Source organism: Labeo rohita, chromosome 11 (assembly GCF_022985175.1).
Source record: "Labeo rohita strain BAU-BD-2019 chromosome 11, IGBB_LRoh.1.0, whole genome shotgun sequence".
NCBI classification, from domain to species: domain Eukaryota; kingdom Metazoa; phylum Chordata; class Actinopteri; order Cypriniformes; family Cyprinidae; genus Labeo; species Labeo rohita.
Genome location: NC_066879.1, coordinates 1,450,964 through 1,474,134, shown reverse-complemented (window position 1 = coordinate 1,474,134; position 23,171 = coordinate 1,450,964). Strand labels below are relative to the sequence as shown.

General features: G+C 37.7%; 1 protein-coding gene across 1 annotated transcript in view; it reads right to left on the bottom strand.

The window, feature by feature from the left end:
* kif21b (kinesin family member 21B) overlaps positions 1–23,171 on the bottom strand; it is a 76,344-nt gene that overhangs the window by 38,666 nt on the left and 14,507 nt on the right. Inside the window, 2 exon segments of the mRNA XM_051122684.1 lie at positions 1,854–2,036; positions 3,276–3,498. Coding sequence (XP_050978641.1) covers positions 1,854–2,036; positions 3,276–3,498 — 406 coding nt within the window.

The following is a 23,171-nucleotide window of genomic DNA, read 5'->3' as shown; positions in this document are numbered from 1 at the left end:
TCAGAGTGAAACTACAAGTGAAGAGAGAATGAGAAAAGAGATGGGAGAAGGAGACAGGGCCTTTCCCAGAGTGCCTTGCTTGAGGAACTGACACAGAGGGACTTGATAAAATCAATTTAGGGTTCAAAACAATAAATCAAAGTGCTAACATAGAAAAAACAATGCACAAAGTGCACAAAGGATTCTGGAAAGGACAAGACTAATGAAATAAGGGCATTTTAATGCCCTATTAAAACCGCCCCAAGAGACGGCGACCGTTCACAGCCGCAGAACTCGAGACAGATCTGTCGAGTTATTCCCCACGGCGAGCCGTGAATCTGCTGAACAAACAGCAGCCTGTGCCAGACAGCAAGCGGCACGGATCGTTAAAACGCCCCTTACAGGTTTAAACTCATTACCTAAGCCAGGACTTTACACAAGGAAGGGGCTAATCGCTTTACAGCTACACTGTCTGCTGTCTGTGGGCCCTGGCAACTGAGCGCCTCCTTCCCACCTAATGACCGATATCAAATAAATATAGACTTGACAGGGGGGGTTTCCTCCATGTCATCGAGAGCAGTTTCCTCTCAATCACACTTCTGTCTAACAGCACTGATACCAGACGATGAGACCCAGATAAATGAGTAAAAAGCGTAGGACTCCAGCCGTCTGCCATCAGACCCAATACACACTACAGAAAAAGACAAGCAAATAAAACAAAGAATGGAGTACTTTTATAAGAAAATACTATTTCAGTCACTACAGAAGTTTATTTCTGCCATGGAATAAAAAATAACTAAACTCTTCTTTTTTTTTCTTAGAATTGCAAGACATTAATTCACAATTACAAGTTTTTTGTGACTTTCTCTCTCATAATTCAGATTTTTTCTTGCTATTCTGATAAAAAGTCAAAATTGTGGGATAAAAAGTCACAATTTACCTTTTTTAATATATTTTTTTTTTTATTCTGTGGTGGAAATAAGCTTCCAAAAGTAACACACTGGATTAAATGTAATTTCATTTTATTTTAATTATTTGTTAAATTTACTAACAAAATTATTTTGAAAATTGGTTCAAAGTAAATCCTACACCAAGTAAATTTTTTCCAGCGCAATTTAACCAGTCACAGCAACCCATCAAAATAAAAGCTTGGTTCAACTTGAAATTGGGATAAATATATTTTACAGTAGAGTGTCTTATTGTACTAAAAATGCTAATACTATTAATAATAAGTAATTATTAAAATATTATTTTTTTAAGGAATAATCATACAAATGTTCTTTAAATTTAAATACCTCTTTTGTACTTGTCCAACACTTTTGTTTGCCAAAAAATGAAAGGGTTTCTTTAACTTTAACGTTATTAAAAGATTAATTTTAATGAAAAAAAAAAAAAATAAAATAATAATTAAAGAAAAAGCGTATGTTTTATGACTCCATTTGATTACCAGAAAAATGTAAATATTCCTGAAGAAAAAGAAAAAAAATCATAGGGCCCGATTATTATCATTTTTTTTTAATTAAGTTGTTTTTATGAATTCAATAGAATCTAGCGATGCAATGGAATCCAGAATTTTTTTAAAAATAAAACTGAATTTGGTAAAAAAAAAAAAAAAAAAAAAAAAAAAAAAATTGAATAATAAAGTTTAATAATACATGTTTCATGATTTAAATTTAGTAGCCATGCTTTTTACAAAAATGTAATCTATAGATTAAAAAATGTCGTCCAGAAAAACAATAACGCAGAAAAAAAGGAAAATATAAAAACTGAATTTAACTTCATAAGGCTGTATAAATGGCAGTGAAACTATAGAATCAAAACCCACAGTTGTATAAGTTTGGCCAATCTACTAAAGAGTCTTGCTGAAGTCTCACCTCAAGGAACTGGGCGCTGACTTTGAATTCTGGCAGTGGCAAGCCGGCGCTCTGTGCCTCTAGTCTGCGTTTCTGGATGCCCTGGAAGAAATGTCGCACGGCCCGTGGAATTATGCCCTGCTCTTCGTCCGACACGGTTACATCAAAGCCAGTGCCCATGGTGTAGGTCTTTCCTGAACCGGTCTGCAACAAACATGAAAACATGCATAAAATCATTGCAATGCACAATGAAGAATACAAATGAACTCAACATATACAATGTTAGTACACAATATACATTCATATATATATAGTGATTAAAGGGATCATGAAATGCATTTTTTAAATACCATTTTTTTAAAGTTTCCCTTGGTCTGTTTATCCTTACAGATTTTTCATCAAAAATAGTCAAACAGCTGCAAATGTAAGCAAGATAATCTCTTGAGTTGCCATTTAAAATGATGGGAATATCAAATCTATTGAAACCATATTTAATTAGATAGTAATTATTATGTAATCATAATTAATAATCTAATAATAATAAAATAACTGAATTAATAATTAGGTGATTTGATATTAATAATTTGGTAATTGCATATGCATGCTGCTTTTTTTCCACGTTTAATTTTTTAATATACAACCCGTTAAATTTAAAGATTTCTAGGTTTCAAGAACCTAAAACTGTGTTTTCTGACATTTTCAGATTGTCTTAGAGGCAACATCATTCAGCAAGTGATAAAATTCAAGAAACAATTACATATACTATTAATAAAATTAGATACTGCACATAGAACACAAACAAAGACATTTTAACAGTATTTTTTTCCAAACTGTCAAAGTTAATGGCTACCGTCAACTGTTTGGTTCCCAGCATTCTTCAAAATATCTGTTTAGTGCTCAGCAGATGAAAGAAACTAATAAATGTTTGGGAAAAACATCAGTATGGGTAAATGATGAGAGTTTTCATTTTTGGGCGAACTGTCCCTTTAAGTAATTAATGCTTGTGTCCCTCGCAAGAGAGTTGGTCATTAGCAGAACTGCTCCTCTCAGGTGTTCAAGTGTCCACTCATGTTTTAGTGGGCTCACATTTTCTTTCATACATCATCTAGCAAAGAGTTAGAGTTGGAGCGATTAACCCCGACCGCTGCACAATCAGCACTCTAAATGTGAAGAGAGGGTGTGACGAGTGGAACCGAGAGGCTTGTGTGAGACAGAGACACTAGGCACAGCTGCCGCATCGTCACGTGAGGAAAAGGTCACGGGGTCACGCCAGACCGACAGTGAAGTGTTAATACTTATCCAAAGAAATCAATGAGCTGAATATATGGATAGCTTTGATATGATTCAGGTAAATCATTTTTGACATCACAAACAACTGCCATTTCTGGTTCACAGTCTGCACAAACGTCATTTTATCAGGTGTCTAAGTGTGGTAGATCTTACTTGTCCATAAGCGAAGACAGTCGCGTTGTATCCCTCGAAGCAGCCTTCAACCAGCTTTTGAACGCAGGCGCTGTAGATCTGATGTTGCTGAGCGTCCAAGTCAAACACAAAGTCATACGTAAAGGCCTTGTCTTTACCCAAGAGCACCTGGGGCTCCCCGGGAGTAACGGACGTGCAGATGTGACATCCCTCAATCTTCTCCTTTGCCATCTGCGGCCGGATCCTAATGAAAAGAACAAAAAAACAATTGAAAACATATAATAACAAAAGCAAAGAAACAAAGACATATGCTGCATTCAAGTCACGTGGGAATTAACAGATTATATTATATATTATATTATATTATTATATATATATATAAAGCGACAGATACAATTTAGAATTTAGAGATAAACTTTTATATGAAGATTTTTTTATTTTATTGTTTTATTTCCCATCCTAAACCCAGAGTTTTAATCCTAAACTCCAAAAAAATTAATAAAAAGGAAAATAATAATAATAATAATAATAATAATAATAATAAAAACAGTTGTGATGTAATTTTTTTCCACAAAGAACACGTTTGCGTCTTTATTTAAAATTTTAAAAAAAGTGAAGAAGTGAAAAAGTGAAAGAGAAATGAAAAATACATCAAATATAGGAGCAAATATCACTATTTTTACTGTGCATCAAGCTGTCATATTGTAAAATTATGAATTTATGTGAGAAATTAAGTTGTGTAATTTGTGAAATACAGAATACATTAATTTTTTGTTATGAAATAAGCATTAACAAGGCATGGGAGTCATTTAGTCACTCAGAATTTGAGATGTGCTGGAAATTTGCATTACTTTGCATGACTTCTTTTGTAATGTTACATGCAAACACTGTCGGCCATTGTTAGCAGACAAATTAAGTAAGCTCATGAGAGTGTGAATACTGTGCTTTCAGACCACATTGCCAAAACAACATTAGTTGCACAAGAAACACGCAATCTCAGTAATTCTGAAACAAGGAAGTGAGCACATAGACCTGCTGTTCATCACATTATTATACAGTAAGATCGTCTGCTTTCTAGCAGGGTGAAGGAACAGGTTGAAGCACTTTCATTAACAGACAAGTGACACATGTCAAGTTAACATCAAGGTTAATGAAATCTCCAGGCTAAAAACCCACTAATTCATTAAACAATTAATTGAATCAAGTTAATTAGTTTTTGCTTGGGGCATTTGTGATGGGCTCATACACATTCATCTCTACTACTGCCAGTTCTTACCAATACATTGGTCTCAACTGACAGAGTGAATCGGTCAGCAGACCTCATGATTTGCCCTTTTTATTATTAACTTGCGTTTAGCTAGCATCTTTTTTTTTTAATCAGTCAAAACATCTTAAAGGTTTGTTATTTTCATCAACTGGAAAATAGCAACATGCTAAAAACCAATAACAAGCACTGGTGAGTGGCAAATGGCAGAAGCCACTCATATTTTATTCAGATAATCTAGTTTTCAGCTGGTTTTACATGGTAATTACCATTATGTTGAATTAGACCGTACAGCACTAGTGTCCTCTCTGATACACACTGACTCATAACACAAACAAACACACACACACACACACACACACACACGTCTGTTTAGCCCAGCACAGACACATAAAGGAAGCCCGGACAGACACAGGAACACTGAGAATGTTACGTGTCAACTGACTACTTCTCTTTGTGTCATACACATATACATGTTTATATAAATGAGGACATACCATAGGCTTAGACTATTGGTTTATACAAAGTAATTACAACAGAACAACCCTAACACACACCCTTGAAGCCCAACCCTGACAGAAAACGTTCTGCATTTTTAGAGTCAAACGAGCACTCAGTAATTGTTTGCTTTAAAAGTTTCACACCTTAAGAAAATAAATAAATACAGTAAAATATGTGAGCGTGGACCACAAAGCCAGTCATAATTAGCACGGGTATATTTGTAGCAATAGCCAACAATACACTGTATGGGTCAAAATTATTCATTTTTCTTTCATGCCATAAAACATTAGGATATTAAGTAAAGATCATGTTCATGAAGATATTTTGTAAATTTACTATTGTAAGTATATCAAAACTTAATTTTTGATTAATAATATGCATTGCTAAGAACTTCATTTGGACAACTTTAAAGGGGATTTTCTCAAAATTTAGATTTTTGGCACCCTCAGATTCCAGATTTTCAAATATTGTCCTATCCTAACAAACCATGCATCAATGGAAAGCTTATTTATTGAGCTTTCAGATGATGTATAAAGCTAAATTTCAAATAATTGACCCTTATTACTGGTTTTGCTGTCCAGGTTCACATATATATTTACGTAATCAAAAATCAGTTTATTTATGAACAATTTATCAAATTACTAATCATTTCATTATTATAAGTAAATAAAAAGTAGTTTTGACAGACAAGTTTATAAATAAATATTTATTACATAAAATGTATAAAACTAAGGCCTGGTTTCACAGACAGGACTTAGACTAAGCCAAGATTAGGCCATAGTTCAATTAGTACATTTAAGTAATTTTTATAAACGTGCCTGGGAAAATTACTGATGTGCATCTTGAGACAAAACAAAGGCACTGACATGCTTTAAGATCAAGTTTCTTTTAGTTGAAACAAGCTCAGACTTACATTTCATTCTGGGACTAGGCTTAAGCCTTGTCTGTGAAACCTGGGCTAAATATAGGTGTTCTTGTTATTTATCTGTGAAATATTTTACAAGAGACAAATTACTGAGGGCACCTTTATTTCTAAAAATGCTTCATTTCTAAAAAGTGTTGGCTAAAAAAAAATAATAAATAACTAATACATTTCATAAATTTAATTTGGTAAATGCCAAAATATAAACATACCACTTAACTTCAAGCCTTAATACATATAAAATATTTAAATGTGTTAATTATGCACCTTATATTGCATTGTATAATCTCATGAATAATTGTTACCACATTTATGATACATTATAACACTGTTTTATTCATTGTTACACCTTTAGAAAGCATATTTCATAAGAAAAAAAATCATGAAACAACTAATTTTAAATGTAACACTGAATATGGACTAGATAGATAGATAGATAGATAGATAGATAGATAGACAGATAGATAGATAGATTGATAGATAGATAGAGAGATAGATAGATAGATAGATATTATGGCTCAAATTTGTATGGCTCAAAATTATTGCTTTTTCTTTTATGCCAAAAATCATTAGGATATCAAGTAAAGGTCATGTTCCATGAAGATATTTGGTAAATGTTCTACCATAAATATATCAAACCTTCATTTTGGATTAGTAATATGTATTGCTAAGAGCTTCATTTGGGCAAATTTAAAGGTGATTTTCTCAATATTTAGATTTTATTGCACCCTCAGTTTCCAGATTTTCAAACTGTTGTATCTCAGCCAAACATTGTCCTATCCTAACAGCTAAAATATCCTAAAAGGTTATTTATTCAGCTTTCTTATGATTTCATATGAATTAAAAAAAAAAAAAAAATTGACCCTTATGACTGGTTTTGTGGTCCAGGGTCACATGTACACACACTTGGCAAACTTCTGGGGACGTTTTTGCATAGCCAAGTACAAAGGTTTTCATGTTACCAGATCAGCAAAACATAAAGCACACCGCAAACACACTGTCAGTAGCGACACGTCCCGGCATATGTTAGTCACATTTGAACCCTAATTCTGTGTGTACCATTGATCATTAGCGTCTACAGCTGTGAGGGATGCACAAACCGGCCGAATGTGGCAGGAAATGAGAGAGAACCATGAATAATCAATTAACAAGAGCACACATGCACAGAACACAGGCTCAATCCCTTCTGCTTCACACACACACACATCCATCCATATCTACCCATCCTCCTCTCTCTGGCCTCAGCTGGGCTTTAGCCTCTTTCTTTCATCCCGTTCCCCAGTCAGGGGAAGCGTAATCTATAGCGCATTGATCAGGAGGACAAACACAACACATGAGGCGCTCCCCTGAGAGGATCACACGCTAAAAATAACCCCACGCTGGAGGATTACACACTCGATCGGCCCGCACCCGATCCTAGACCATCTCACGCCACCGAAATCCTCCAACAGAGTCCTCGAAACCGTTTTCAGATCAGTGTGCGTCCCAAGGCACATCCTTGATCTGTTTATCTTAAAGAGCTGTGCAATTTGTAATTTCCTGCGAGATAAAATACTAAACGACTTTGCTAAATAATTATGTTGATGTTTCGCAGAACAAAGACATTTCATTCCCACAGGGCCTGGAGTTTTAATAGGGTTGGTTGCTCTAAATAAGGGCTGCTAATGCTATCGGTGTCATTATCAATTTTTAATTATGCAAAATGATTAATTCAAAACCCAAAAAGCATCTTTAGATGAGTCAGAGACAAAATCCCACACACACACACACACACAAAAAATATCCTCAAATACTTAAACAACTTCTGTTTTGTCAAGGTACAATTCAGAATATGATTCCAGCAGTTCTAAATTAGATTCATAAACAACAACAAGAAATCAGACGTCGGGCCTCCCATTTCAATATCCGCAGTGATCCATCAAGAGCGTCTGACAGTCACGACAGAAACTCTCCTGACGCATCTGTCCGCCTGCTGGCTCTGCGTGTGTTTGTTTGTGTATGCGTACAAGAAAACAAAAGGAAGTGTGTCATCAGTCTGCTCTGACTGCACTTCCTGGTCCACAGAGGGAAGTTCTCGCCACATCCTTCAGTTAATGAAGTCTAAGATCAGTGTGAAGCCACCATAACCACAAAGAGTCTTTTTCCCGCGTTAAAAGCTTTTCTGGTGTTTTAAAGCTAATATAGTTTACTTTACTTACTATATACTAGACAGCATCAGAGGTCCATGTGTGATGTGTATAGGAGGTATATTAATAGATTTACAATGGGAAATTTGACGAGGGATTGAGACAAAACACCAGGGGAAAAAAAAAAAAAAAATTTAAAACACCCTCACACCATTTCAAAGGTATAACCATAAGACTTGAAACTTCCTATGCGTCATCATTAGTCTAGCACTATAACACTGCCTTCAAGTCTATGCAAAGTTATTTCCACTCATTCAACTCCTGCCGTAACTATTCAAAGCCTGAAAACCATGTAACTGTATGTGAAAGAATATCAGAAAGGCACATTAAAATGTTACAAAGTTTGGTTTACTTTGAAAAAACCTGCATAGAAGATACATGTTTACTTGACTTTTATATACTACAAATACACTACTGATCAAGTCTAGGGTCAAGATTTTTTTATATTTTTCCGAGAAGTTTGTTATGTTGACCAAGGTGGTATTTATTGGATCAGAAATACAGTAATCAATATTGAAAACAGTTGAGCTGCTTTTTTGTTTTTTGTTTTTTTTGTAGAAAATTATTTTTTATGATTATTTGATTCAAAAGAACAGCATTTAGCTAAAAATGGAAATCTTTTGTAACATTATTTTATAACATTTCTGTCTATGCTGTCAATTTTTGTCAACTAAATGTGTCATTGGTGAATAAAAGTATAATTTTACTGTTCAGTTTTTTCGGATTATGTTATCAGTTTCAGCAATATTGTATTACCTAGTCATATTTTAAATTTAAATATACATCTTAGGGACCCCAAAGTTTTGAATGGTAAGGAATTTTTTTAATTAGGTTAATGTATAAGCAGAAAAACTTTCACATAGAACAACATTCCCACCAAGAAAATAATTATTTTAAACTTTACAGCTAAAGAAAAATACCATACACTACAAGTCAAAATGTTTTGAACCGTAAGATTTTTAATGTTTTCAAAGAAATCTCTTCTGCTCACCAAGCCTGCATTTAAAAACAGTACAGTAAAAGCAGTAAAATTTGAAAATATTTTTACTATTTAAAAATAACTGTTATCTATTTGAATATATTTTAAAATGTAATTTATTCCTGTGACTTCAAAGCTGAATTTTGAGCATCATTACTCCAGTCACATGATCCTTCAGAAATCATTCTAATATTTTGATTTGCTGCTCAAAAAACATTTAAAAACATTTACAATTTTTTCATGCTTCTCTGATGAATGAAGCTCAGAAGAACAGCATTTATCAGAAACAGAAATCTTTTGTAAAATTATAAATGTCTTTATCAAAGACAAAAAAAGTATTAATTTCTATAGAAAAAAGAAAAAAAAACTGACTCTAAGCTTGTAAATGGTAAAGTGTATGATGTTACAAAAGCGTTTTATTTTTAGATAAATGCTGGTCTTTGGATGTTTCTATTCAAATGATCCTAAAAAAAAAAAAAAAAAAAAAAAAAAAAAAAAAAAAAAAAAAAAAAAGTACTCAACCTTTTTTTAAATAACAACAAAAATAAAATGCAGAAAATCAGCATATTAGAATGATTTCTGAAGAATCATGTGACACTGAAGACTGAAGTAATGATGTTAAAAATGTAGCTTTGATCACAGGAATAAATTACATTTTAAAATATATTCAAATAGAAAGCAATTATTTAAATAGTAAAAACATTTCACAATATTACTGCTTTTGCTGTATTTAAGATCAAATAAATGCAGGCTTGGTGAGTAGAAGAGACTTCTTTAAAAAAAAAAAAACATTAAAAATCTTTCTGTTGAAAAATCTCACCCCATAGGATTCCATTGTTGTGAATAAAGATAAAGACAATTTTAGCTTATTTTTACAAATGTGCTGTACAAAAAGAAGATTTTCTGAAGAAAACAGTCAGTTTTGGTGAGCACTGACTGCATGGATAGAAACATTTAACCCATTCTACAAAACACCTCCTTTAGTGTTCATAAAATATAACCTATACAGGTTTGGAACAATGACAGTGTTTTCATTTTTGGGCCCATATCAGTGTATGCTAGACGCACTTCACCGCAAGGCCAAGATAAACACATATCTGTGCATATTTGGATGCCCACCCAGCATTCCTGGGCTTTGGTTTCAGGAAATTGAAGAGGGCAAGGGTACGATCAACCAGCCGTACACGTGATAAAAACAGGATCTGAAAGAGAGAAAAATGCTATGGCCAATCGCATGACAACTCAGAGAGGACACATAAACTTCTCTCGCACCGCCCCAGTCAAAGATCAGTCTGCTAACAACGTCTCTCTGACAACAAACAGCGTTTAATCTTAACTCGACTACTGTTCATTTTATGGAAATATTCGGTCTGATATCTCCTACTGTAACTCAAAGCCACCGACACAAAAGGGCAGTTGAGTATCGCCAATTAAAGACGGAGTTTATGGACGGAGAATCTCATCTGGGCCCCGGTCCAAAGGGCCCGCGCTACTCCAAGCCAAGAGCCATTCGACTGGCAATAAACTCTTTGTTACAACCGAGCCTTTCAAGTTTATGCAGCACTAAAAGGCCTTGCGTTCATGAGAGTTATGAAGAGAGTAAAATGAAAATATGTATGTAGTAAAGTGTGATTGTTTTGACATCATCGCCTCCCCCTCCAAAGCAAACTCTTCCTCCCGTCTTTCACTCTCTGTGAGCAGCGCCTGGAAAAACAGATCAGTGGGTCATAAGGGAGGGGCGGGAGTGCAGGAAACGGACCTCCATTTCCTCTCGTGACGGACCCTTTAACAGCCAGATCACATACGTGATTGTCTAGGCTCTTCCCCCAAACAAACCAGAATCTGACGGAGTTGAGTGACCGCTCGTCTGCTGCATGGCTTTGTGTCTGTCTCCAACAGAGACGTTTTGTATTCGTCTCACTCACCGGTTGAACACACACAGGAGCACTTCTTTAAATGCAGTCTCTCAAGACCACAAAAAAGCATGGATGTGTGTGCCAAGCCTAGTACTCCATGGGCATCAGCACAGCTTAGAGAGACGCTTGTGTTGTGCTGACAAATCATTCAGCGGTTATTTTATTGCAAAATAAATATAAAAAGAAGGCAATTCATTTATTTTAAAAAAATTATATTTTATTTAAATTATAGAGTGAAATTTAAGTTATAGTGTGTGTGTGTGTGTGTGTGTCTGTGTGTGTGTTTTATTAAATACATTAAGAAATAAATAAGAAAAATATGTACAAAATTATATATAAAAATTATGAAAAAAATATATACAAAATAATAAATGTATAAAATAAAAATATCTATGTATTTTAACATTTTTGTATTTAATTTTATACACTTTTTATATTTTAATTTATTGTAAAGTTACATTTCTTTTAAAATAAGAAAAATAAATGTAAAAATATAAAATTTATATAAATTATACAATAAAATAAAAGATATAAAAATAAATTCAAAAAAAATAATTTAATCTAATTTAAAACAAAAAAAAAAAACAAAAAAATCTTATGCATTTTATGTACATTTTAATTTTCTTGTATATAAATAAAACGTGGGTGTGTGTAGAAAGAAATATAAAAAAAAAAAAATTAATACATAATTGAAAGATAATTTAATTTAAAACTGTCACGAATCTGGTCGGTGTCCCGCTGTCCGCTCACCACCAGATGTCACTCTCGCCCTTTCACACACAGACTGTTGCACCACACCCCGGACTACATTTCCCATCAGCCATTACACTTGACCCACGACCAATCAGCGGCGCTATAAAAGCCCCGGACTTTCCATGCTAGTCACGGATTGTTAGATTGTATTGTTGTTGTGTTAGCGTTCCCTGGTTTCTGGTTCCCGTGTTTTTGACTTCTCGCCTGCTCTTTCGTTTACGTCTGTCTAGCCGCCTGCCTTGGATTATCGCTCTTGTTATCTGGATTATTCTCTCGATCGCCTTTGTTATTCCTGTTTGCTCCCGTCTCGACCTTGCCTGTACGACCATGTCTTTGTCTCATCCCAATAAAGGCTTGCATATGGATCCGCTCGCCTCTCGTCCCTCACTCCGTGTAACAGAACAATCCGTCAACAAGGATCCAGCAGCTCAGAACCCCGCAGTACAGATCATGCTCCTCAAGCAAGGTGAGCGACCAGTTGAAAAGTTTGTCATGGACTTCTACGCATTAGCACAGCAGACTTCGATGAGTGATCTGTGTCTGATGATTTTTTTCCGTGGAGGTCTCTCTGAACCTTTCGGCTCCTTAATGCCAATGTATCAGCCCCAGTGGACGATAAGCCAATATCTGAACATTGCACTCCAGATCAGCGGTTCCTTGCTCACTGTGGGTGTCGCGGGAAGCAACGCGACATCGCGGTAACGCCGGCAGCGCAACCGGCCCGTGTAATGGCGGCCGTGCCGGTGCTCGCTCACCAGATGACGGCCGCGCCGGAGCGCGTTCATACCACAGCAGCGACAACAGAGCCTGTGCACAAAGTAGCGGCGACAGCGGTGCCCGTTCACAAAATGGCGGCCGCGTCGGAGCGCGTCCACACAATGGCGGCGACGGCGGAGCCCGCTCACAAGATGGCGGCGATCACAGAGCTCCGTCACGTCACAGCTGCCATACAAAAGCCATTTAAAGGTACAGTTACATTTCCTGAGTCAAGTCAAGTTTCCAAATCGAGTCAAGTTGCAGCTCTGTTTCCTGAGTCCAGTCAAGTTTCTGAGTCAAGCAACATTACAGCTGCTGTTTCTGTGTCAAGTCAAGTTACAGTCATCGTTCCCGAGCCAAGCACTGTCAAGATGGCTGCCACGCCAGAGCCACTGCACAAGATGGTTGCCACGCCAAAGCCTCCGCCTGCTAAAGCCCCGTCAGTCAGGCCGGCGCCCGCTAACGCCACGTCAGCCAAACCACAGCCTGCTCAGGACATCTCCGTCAAGTCACAGCCAGTTCACGCCATGTCTTCTGCTCCTGAGTCTGCACCCATCATGGCCGCCCCCTGAAGCAGTTCCCGAGTCAAGCAAAGTCACAGCCGTGGTTCCTGAGTCAAGTCACGTACCGCCTGACATCCCAAGATCGCGGCCTATCATGATGGCACATGTGCTGGATTCACCCCTGATGGCTGTACGGGCAGCTAAAATGGCGCTCCTTCACGTCGCGGCTGCTACCCCAGGGTCAAGTCAAGCTTCCAAGTCCGGTCAAACAACAGAGTCAAGTCAAACCAAAGCTCTTGTTCTCCACGAGTCAAGCCAAGTCACAGCTGTTCCTCATGAGTTAAGTCACGTTACAGCTGTCGTCCCTGAGCCAAGTCACGTCACAGCTGTCGTCCCTGAGCCAAGTCACGTTACAGCTGTTATTCCTGAAGCAAGCCAGGCCTCTGCAGATCCTCGTGAGTCAAGCCTAGTTGTCAGGTCCTGTCATAATGCAGCTTCCGTCTCCAGTCAAGCTTCAGCGTCCAGTCAAGCTTCAGCGTCCAGTCAAGCTTCAGCGTCCAGTCAAGCTTCCAAGTCCCGTCAAGCTACAGCGTCCAGTCAAGCTTCCAAGTCCAGTCAAGCTTCCAAGTCCAGTCAAGCTTCCAGGTCCAGTCAAGCTTCCAAGTCGAGCAATGTCAAGGCGGCTGTTCCAGAGTCAAGCCACGCCCCGCCTGACGGCCCAGAGTCAAGCCACGCCCCGCCTGACGGCCCAGAGTCAAGCCACGCCCCGCCTGACGGCCCAGAGTCAAGCCACGCCCCGCCTGACGGCCCAGACTCAAGCCACGCCCCGCCTGACGGCCCAGACTCAAGCCACGTCTCGTCTGGCCACCCAGAGCCTTACCATGACCCGTCTGACGGCCCAGAGTCAGGTCATGCCCAGTCCCCAAGTCAAGTCACACCAGACCCCAAGTCAAGTCACATCTCGTCTGACATCCCAAGACCACAGCCTATCGGGATAGCCAGCGCCCTGGACCCACCACAACCTCCCGCTGCTGCTCTACCCTTAATGGCTATTGCCATCTGGTGTGTGTGGGCTGCACATTGTGCTTCTGGGGTCACGTCTGGTCTCAAGTCTGCTCCAGAGCCCCGTCTGGTCTCAAGTCTGCTCCAGAGCCCCCGTCTGGTCTCAAGTCTGCTCCAGAGCCCCCGTCTGGTCTCAAGTCTGCTCCAGAGCCCCCGTCTGGTCTCAAGTCTGCTCCAGAGGTCCCGTCTGGTCTCAAGTCGGCTCCAGAGGCCTTCCCCGTCGGAGAAGCTGCGCCAATGCCTCCAGAGGTGTCAGCGTCAGCTGTAGAACCTCCTATGGAGGGGGCGTTTCCCTTTGAACTCTCTGCTTCTCCCTTTATTCTGTCTGGCTCCTCTGTCTCTGCTTTCCCCAGGTCCCAGACCAGGACGCAGCCTCCTGTTCCGCCCCGGAGGGCTGCGGTGCCTCCTGTTCCGCCCCGGAGGACTGCTGCGCCTTCTCCTATTCTGTCTGCCTCCTCTGTCCCTGCTATCCCCAGGTCCCAGACCGTGACGCAGATTCCTGTTTCGCCCTGGAGGGCTGCTCCACCTCCTGCTCCGCCTCCTGTTTCGCCTCGGAGGGCTCCTGCGCCTCCTGCTCCACCCTGGAGGGCGCCCGCGCCTCACGCTCTGCCTCCGGCTCCGCCCTGGAGGGCTCTGGCGTCGCTTGCTCCGGCTCCGGCTCCCCTGGAGGTCTCCTGTGCCTCCTGCTCCGCCTCCGGCCCCACCCTGGAGGGTTCCTGCTCTGCCAGTCCTGCCTCAATCACCGGGTCCTCCGCAGGAACCTGGCCCTCCAGCCCTCGCCCTGTCTCACTCCCGCCCCACCGCTTCCCTGGACTGTTACTCTGTTGGAGCGTCTGGAAGCCGCTCCTTGGGGGGGGGCTATGTCACGAATCTGGTCGGTGTCCCGCTGTCCGCTCACCACCAGATGTCACTCTCGCCCTTTCACACACAGACTGTTGCACCACACCCCGGACTACATTTCCCATCAGCCATTACACTTGACCCACGACCAATCAGCGGCGCTATAAAAGCCCCGGACTTTCCATGCTAGTCACGGATTGTTAGATTGTATTGTTGTTGTGTTAGCGTTCCCTGGTTTCTGGTTCCCGTGTTTTTGACTTCTCGCCTGCTCTTTCGTTTACGTCTGTCTAGCCGCCTGCCTTGGATTATCGCTCTTGTTATCTGGATTATTCTCTCGATCGCCTTTGTTATTCCTGTTTGCTCCCGTCTCGACCTTGCCTGTACGACCATGTCTTTGTCTCATCCCAATAAAGGCTTGCATATGGATCCGCTCGCCTCTCGTCCCTCACTCCGTGTAACAAAAACGTGCATAAATAAAAATCTTATGTATTATGTATGTTTTACTTTTCTTTTATATAAATAAAACGTGGGCGTGCAAAAAGAAATATAAAAAAACAAATATAAGAAATCATACGTAACAAAGATAAATTGATTAAAGTACATTTTTTATTTAATTTAAATAAACATTTTTATTTAAAACATGCATAAATAAAAACCTTATGTATTTTTGTTTTTTAAATTTCTTTTATATAAATAAAATGTAGGTGTGTGTAGAAAGAAATATAAAAAAATACATAAATATAAAAATTAATACGTAATTGAAAGATAAATTGATTAAAATAACTAATTTAAAATTTAATTTAAAACATGCATAAATAAAAATCTTAAGTATTTTTGTGTGTTTTAATTTTCTTATATAATATAAATAAAAAGTGGGTGTGTGTAGAAAGAAATATTTTTAAAAAATACATAAGTGTAAAAATTCATAATTGAAAGATAAACTGACTAAACTAACAATTTGTTTTATATAAAAACTATAAAATATCTATTTAAATAAAAACTATAAAAAGTATGTATACTGTAAATGCAAAAATGATTAAAATACAAATAAAACTACATTCTACAGCTTTGCCTTATATAAGACCTTATCCCAACTCTATCCACCATCTGCAGAGGTGTATCTCACTGAACACACACGAACAAAAGGTGATGACATCAGTACAAACCCTGCAGTTTGGCCGCCTTTTACCGTCAAATTCATCATTCAGCAGTTCCAAGTCTCCTAAAAACAAATGCTTCAGTCTTTTGACTGTGGCATTGACTGAACTCCAGTGGCGCACAGAAGCCGTCTGGCTGATAAGATTAACTGCGTCCACTCCATTGAGTCGTCGAGTGGAAAAAAACACCCGTGGACCAATCAAACCAATGATAGGCTTTAAGCTTTTATCTCCTTTTCAGCGCCTGTGTGAGGGGAATGGGACAGAGAAAACACTGCACACACAGTCTTCAACGTGTAGGTGTGAAAAGCCAATCGACACATTCAGGATATCCTTCGACAGATCTGCCTACCGGCAAAACATTTCTGAATAAACAGACGTTTTCATATTCAAACCATGCCAGATCAGGATCATATTAAAATGGGACACAAGGTACCTGTTCTTCCACATTTTGAATGCGTTAATGTTATGATTACGGAGAGAACAGGAAAAGATTTTCTCAGGAAAGGCTTTGGAGAGCTGCGCTGAACTCCCATCCGGGGCAGAACGCTCTCTCTCTACGAGTATCTCTCTAAACCATCAGGCCATTTGCCTGGAGATGAGGATGATTTGCATAAAACCCAGAAGGCTATACATACACATATATATACACATATACACATATACATACATATACATATACATACATATACATATACATACATATACATATACATACATATACATATACATACATATACATATACATACACATATGTACACACACACTTTTTAATAGGATACACAGGCAATATTAAAATTCTATGCTATTTTGTGTGTGTGTGTGTATATATATATATATATATATATATATATATATATATATATATACACACACACACACACACACACACACACACATATATATATATATACATACATACATATACACATATATATACACATATACATATACACACTTTTTAATAGTATATGTAATAGTAATAGTATATAGTTTTGATTTTAGTGCTATGCACTCTTGTCATTTTCATTAATTTTTTAATTTCTATTTAGCTAAGTTTGTTTTTCATTTTACTAATTTTAGTACTTCAAATTAACCCAAGTTACAGTTTGATACAGTTAACGATAACTGATTTTTTTAAATATATATTTTTTTAGTTTTAATTTTAGTACTACATTCATTTTTTTAATATTTTTATTTAGCTAAATTTTAGTTTGTTTGTTTTTCATTGTACTAATTTTATTACTTCAAATTAACCTAAATTACAGTTTTAGTTACAGTTAACGATAACACTGACATGTAAATGTGGCTAATCATACATAAATGAATCCATCCATGTGTTGTCAAAAAGTTTCAGAAAAAGCCATCTTTGCAGTTTCATTTCAATAAATGCTCATTTTGCACTGAGGAGGAAGTTTTGAGTGCTGAAAGCTACATAAAGCTCGTTTCAAGCAAAATTAGATCAAGTAAAATTAGATTTCTCATTACATGCCCCTTTAAGCATATTAACAGATGAATACAAGCTGTAGTTCGACACACACACATACGCACGCACATAGTTTAATGTACTAACCACAGCGTAACAAACACACATGCACACACAATCTTGGCTGCCCTGCCAAGGACAACAATGAGACTGCGCTTACAGTGTGTGAAGTGTGTGAGTGTGTGTGTGTTTCAGACAGGTGCACGCAGATGGCAAACACACACACAACTCGTGAGACATCAGGAACATGTCAGCAGAATTTACAGATTGATCAATGCTGGCGACTCTATGAGACAGACGGCCGAACGCAGCAGTTAAAGGACAATAATTCTTGGCTCCGTCATATAAATGACTTTACAAATCAGTGTTTCATCCTGAAGGCTTTATCACTGCTCAAACAGACACAGTGCAGGCTGGATTCGAACTTATGTCTCCCAGATGAGCACCACATGGTATGTTTTAGAAGTGTGTGAGCTAACCACTAGGGATGCACGATTAATTATTTTAACCGCGATCATGATTTATGCTTCTCTTAATTAAGCATACTGGCCCACTGGTTACTTATGCTGAAACGTTTTCTTTTTACCCCCATTTGACATTACAGTTATCTTGTGTTGATAACAAGCCTCCACGAGCTTTCATGCTTGGGGTTGCCAGATGTCAAGAGTGTAAATCCCCCAATCAGAGTTTTTCTTTTTTAAAATGGATACATTTTCTTATAATGGTTCACTCAAACATGAAATTCCATATTTTGTTCCAAACTTGTATGAATTTATTTCAAATACTGAACACAAAAGGAGGATATTCTGAAGAATGTTGCTGGTAGCCACTGACTTCCATAGTATTTTTTCCATAAAGTACTACAGATGTCAATGGCTACCATCAACTGTTTGGTTAACAACATTCTCCAAATGATCTTTGAATGTGTTCAAAAGACAGAAACTCATACAGGGTTGGAACAATATGAGGGTGAGTAAATGAGGACAGAATTTTGTATCCCTTAAAACTTGGCACATGAACCCCTAAAAAGCACTGATGATCTGAACACACAGACAAACATCTGTGCAGAAGTTTTTGGTCTCTGCCGCATATTTTGCTCAAATGAAAGCATAATAAAGCCAGTCTACATACTGCAATAAATCTAATTAGGAATCTCTCTGCTATATTGTTTGCAATTGTGGTTGCTGAAAAAAAAAATACACCTCTGTGCCAGAATAGTAAGTTTTTTTGGACTGTTTTTTTGGACTGTTAATGTTAACAGAATTTGGAATTACTGGAGTTAATATTAGGAACTTCACTGTTTTAGCTTTTGAAAATAGGTTTTACCAGATAATAACGTAGATAGCATTAATCTAGATTATAAATACAAGGTCCAATGATTTCTCCAATGTAGAAAATGTAGATGGATTCAAATCATTAAAAAAAATGGAATTTACCATATAACACAATGTCATAATAAAAATATATAATTTTGTTTTAATTCCCCAAATTCTGTTTCAGATTTAACTTTCAGTGGTTTGATTTCATTTTGATTATAAAAAAGTAAGTCAAATTATTTGAAATAAACGAGGAGACTAGGTGAGGTAAAATAAACTCATACAGCATACGAGTTTACATTCACTTAACCTACGCTTATGTGAATGTGCAATAATTCTAATGAAATGGAAACAATTCTCAAATGAGAAGAATCTCAATTAATAAAACTTAAATAGAATTTTTGATAATCAGTATACCCATTATTGTGCAGCCCTACGATAATACCTAACTAGCATGTTTCATGTCTCATCTGGAGACCATCAGATGAGCATGACCTATGTTGACCCCCAGGACCTTAAAGAGACATGGGTGCATCCTCAACCACAAATAAAGACCTCAGAGCTAGTTAAGAGCCCCAGCTTCACAGGAAGCACATTGCATACGTGTGTTTCGTGGTATGAGTGTGTGTGTGAGTGTGTGACCTCTCGTCACCCTTTGGGCCCCTTTTTGAAGGTGGAGAGTCTCTCCAGATGTCAGATCTCCTTTCCACAGTCCGGTTTTCCCACTGCCTCCACCAACCTTCTCCTCTCTTTTTACCCTCCCATGACAGATTTCTTCAGCTCCTCAATCTCCAATGTCCTCTAAACTACATCAGTGTCCTCTATGCCACCTCTTTTCCTAAGCGCAATCCTCCAAAATGATTTCCTCCAGTCCCGTACTCATCCTCCAGATATAGGCATATGACGCAAATGTGTTCTAGAGATTAGGATTAGCCTGTCCTGTCATGCACATGCGCATAAACACACAAACACACATCTGACACACACACACACCTGGTGATGAGTGTAAACAGCTGCCGCCAAACCTCATGTGCCTCGATTATATCTGCATACACACTCACACATCTGCAACGTTTCATCTCACTTCAAGCAAAATATGGTAGTTCTTGGCACTGTGATGAAGAATTCATGAAAATGTAAACAGTAAAGCACGTCAGCCTGTGCGTGTATGTGAGAAATAGAGATAAAAAGAATGACTAAGTGTGTTTGTGGTTTTCTTGGACCTCTCAAGGAAGAGGAGGATGTCTGGAGCTTCACCTCAAACACACAACAGCGCCTCTTCCTTGCCCTTTAGAAAAGAGGTTATCAAACCACTGGGTTTAACCAAATGGAAAATGTGCCCAAGCTCCCGCTTGTCTAAAACCACACTGAAAACACTCTGATCCATGTGGTACTCCACAATAAACTACAAACACCGTCCATAGACATTAAGCTGAGCTTAACTGAGGATACATGTATTTATATTAGCATTTGTTTTGACATGCATATATATTTAGGCAATTGTCAATAGCGGCACGACTCTATTGTTTCGCTGACATATATTGATGTATCTCTGAGCAACGTCTTGTAAACGCCATTCTAATTTTTCTCCAAGTGGGCCATAAAAAGCTCTCGTTTATCTCAGACAGGTAATGAATAGAAAGCGGACGGCTATTCCGTCACCACGTTTCCTGTCTTCTGTGTTTAGAGTCACTAAGGTGGCTCTGTTTTGACTGCCACTCCGGTGCCTGCACAGAGAACAATGCAAACATGTGATTGTAAAACATGCGGCCACAGAGAGCTGAGAGTCATGTGTGAACCCGATACAGCAGCACTGAGGTGACGCTGCACTGAGAATTGTCTTTGAAGTCAGAGGATGAGGAGAACCGTTGTTGAGTTTGTCAAGGGGCGGCTACAGGGGGATTGAACACGATACTGTCCTGATGGGAATGAGTCCATTCAGAGTAACCAGATATTCAGAGCATTGAATCCTGAAAATAATGTAACGAAAAAGGCGACAACAATGATTTTGAATGGTTTCGCTGTGAATTTCCATGGGAGCTGAAGGACAGAATGGCTGACACTGGTGCGCAAATAAAAAAGACGTTGAGAGAGTAACGGTTGTTACTACTCAGTTTCATTTTATTACATTATACAGAAGTCAAGCTGAGTGCATTGCATTAGAGGACATAGTACACTACGTTTCAAAAGTTTGGAGTTGGAGATTTTCTTATATGTTCACTAAGGCTGCATTTATTTGATCAAAAATACCATAAAAACAATAAAACTGTGAAATATTTTTACAGTTTACAAGAACGGTTTACTGTTTTAAAATGTATTCAATTCCTGTGATGCAAAGCTGTATTTTTAGCATCATACTCCAGTCCTTAGTGTCGCATGATCTTGTACAAATCATTCTAATATGCTGATTTGCTGCTCAACAAACAATGTGATTGCGATCAATGTTGAAAACAGTTGTGCTGCTTTTTACTTTTGTGGAAAATGTGACCCTGGACCACAAAACCAGTCTTAAAGGAGAGGTCCACTTCCAAAACAAAGATTCACATATAATGTACTCACCCCCTTGTCATCCAAGAAGTTTATGTCTTTCTTTCTTCAATCGTAAAGAAATTGTTTTTTGAGGAAAACATTTCAGCATTTTTCTCCATATAATGGACTGATATGGTGCCCCGATTTTGAACTTCCAAAAAGCAGTTTAAATGTGGCTTCAAACGATCACAAATGCGGTTGTAAATGATCCCAGCCAAGGAAGAAGAGCCTTATCTAGCGAAACAATCAGTTATTTTCATTTAAAAAAAAAAAAAAAATGCAATTTAAATACTTTTTAATCTCAAACGCTTGTCTTGTCTTTCTCTCCCTGAACTCTGTGCATTCTGGCTCAAGACAGTTAGGGTACGTCAAAAAACTCCAATCGTATTTTCTCCCTCAACTTCAAAAATCATTTCAAAACCATCCTACATCACTGCAGAAGTACCGACACAGTCTTTGCCAAGAGAACATGCAAAAAGATCAAACACCCTTAACAAAAAAGGTAAAACAGCGATATAAGACGATTTTGAAGTTGAGGGAGAACATGAGATGGGAGTTTTTCGACATACCCTAACTGTCATGAACCGGAACAAAAACAGTCCAGGCAGAGTAAGACAAGACCAGCGTTTGACATTAAAGAGTATATAAATTGTATTATTTTTATTAAAATTACTGATCATTATGCTAGATAAGACCCTTCTTCCTCGGCTGGGATCGTTTAGAGCCTTTGAAGCTGCATTTAAACTACATTTTGAAAGTTCAAAAATGCACCATATCAATCCATTATATTGAGAAAAATGCTGAAATGTTTTCCTCAAAAAACATAATTTCTTTACAACTGAAGAAAGAAAGACATGAACATCTTGAATGACAAGGGGTGAGTACATTATATGTGAATCTTTGTTTTGGAAGTGGACTTCTCCTTTAAATAGCATGAGTATATTTGTAGCAATAGCCATACATTTTATGGGTCAAAATGATCAATTTTTCTTTTATGCTAAAAATAATTAGGATATTAAGTAAAGATCGTGTTCCATGAAGATATTTTGTAAATTTCCTACCTTAAATATATCAAAACTTAATTTTTGATTAGCAATATGCATTGCTAAAAACTTAATTTGGACAACTTTAAAAAGCGATTTTATCAATATTTAGATTTTTTTGCACCCTCAGATTCCAAATTTTGAAATAGTTGTATCTCTGCCAAATATAGTCCTATCTTAACAAACCATACATTAATGGAAGACTTATTTATTCGGCTTCCAGATCATGTATAAATCTCAATTTCCAAAAAATTGACCCTTATGACTGTTTTTTCTTTTTCTTCTTAAGAACAGTCAAATGAACAAGATTTATTTTAAATAGAAACATATGTAACATTACAAATGTCTTTACTCTCACTTTTGCTTAATTTACTGCATCCTTTATGAATAACAGTATCAACTTATTTAAAAATTTAAAATCAAAGGTCCCTGGCTCAAATTTTTGATTTTCTTAATATTTTTTCTGGTGAAAGAAATACATAAAGGAATTAGAAAGCCAAAAATGACAATTTTCACCTTAGATTTGGAGTCAAATTACCGGGGGGTAAAATGATTTTAGAAAGATAGCAGCAGCATCATTGGATTGGTAGGTCTGATTATAAAATCTTTTGACTTTAAACAACTTTGTTGCATTATATGCCATTAATGACCCTTCAAAAATGGGGAAAAAAACAAAACAAAACAAAAAAAAAACACTTTTTGC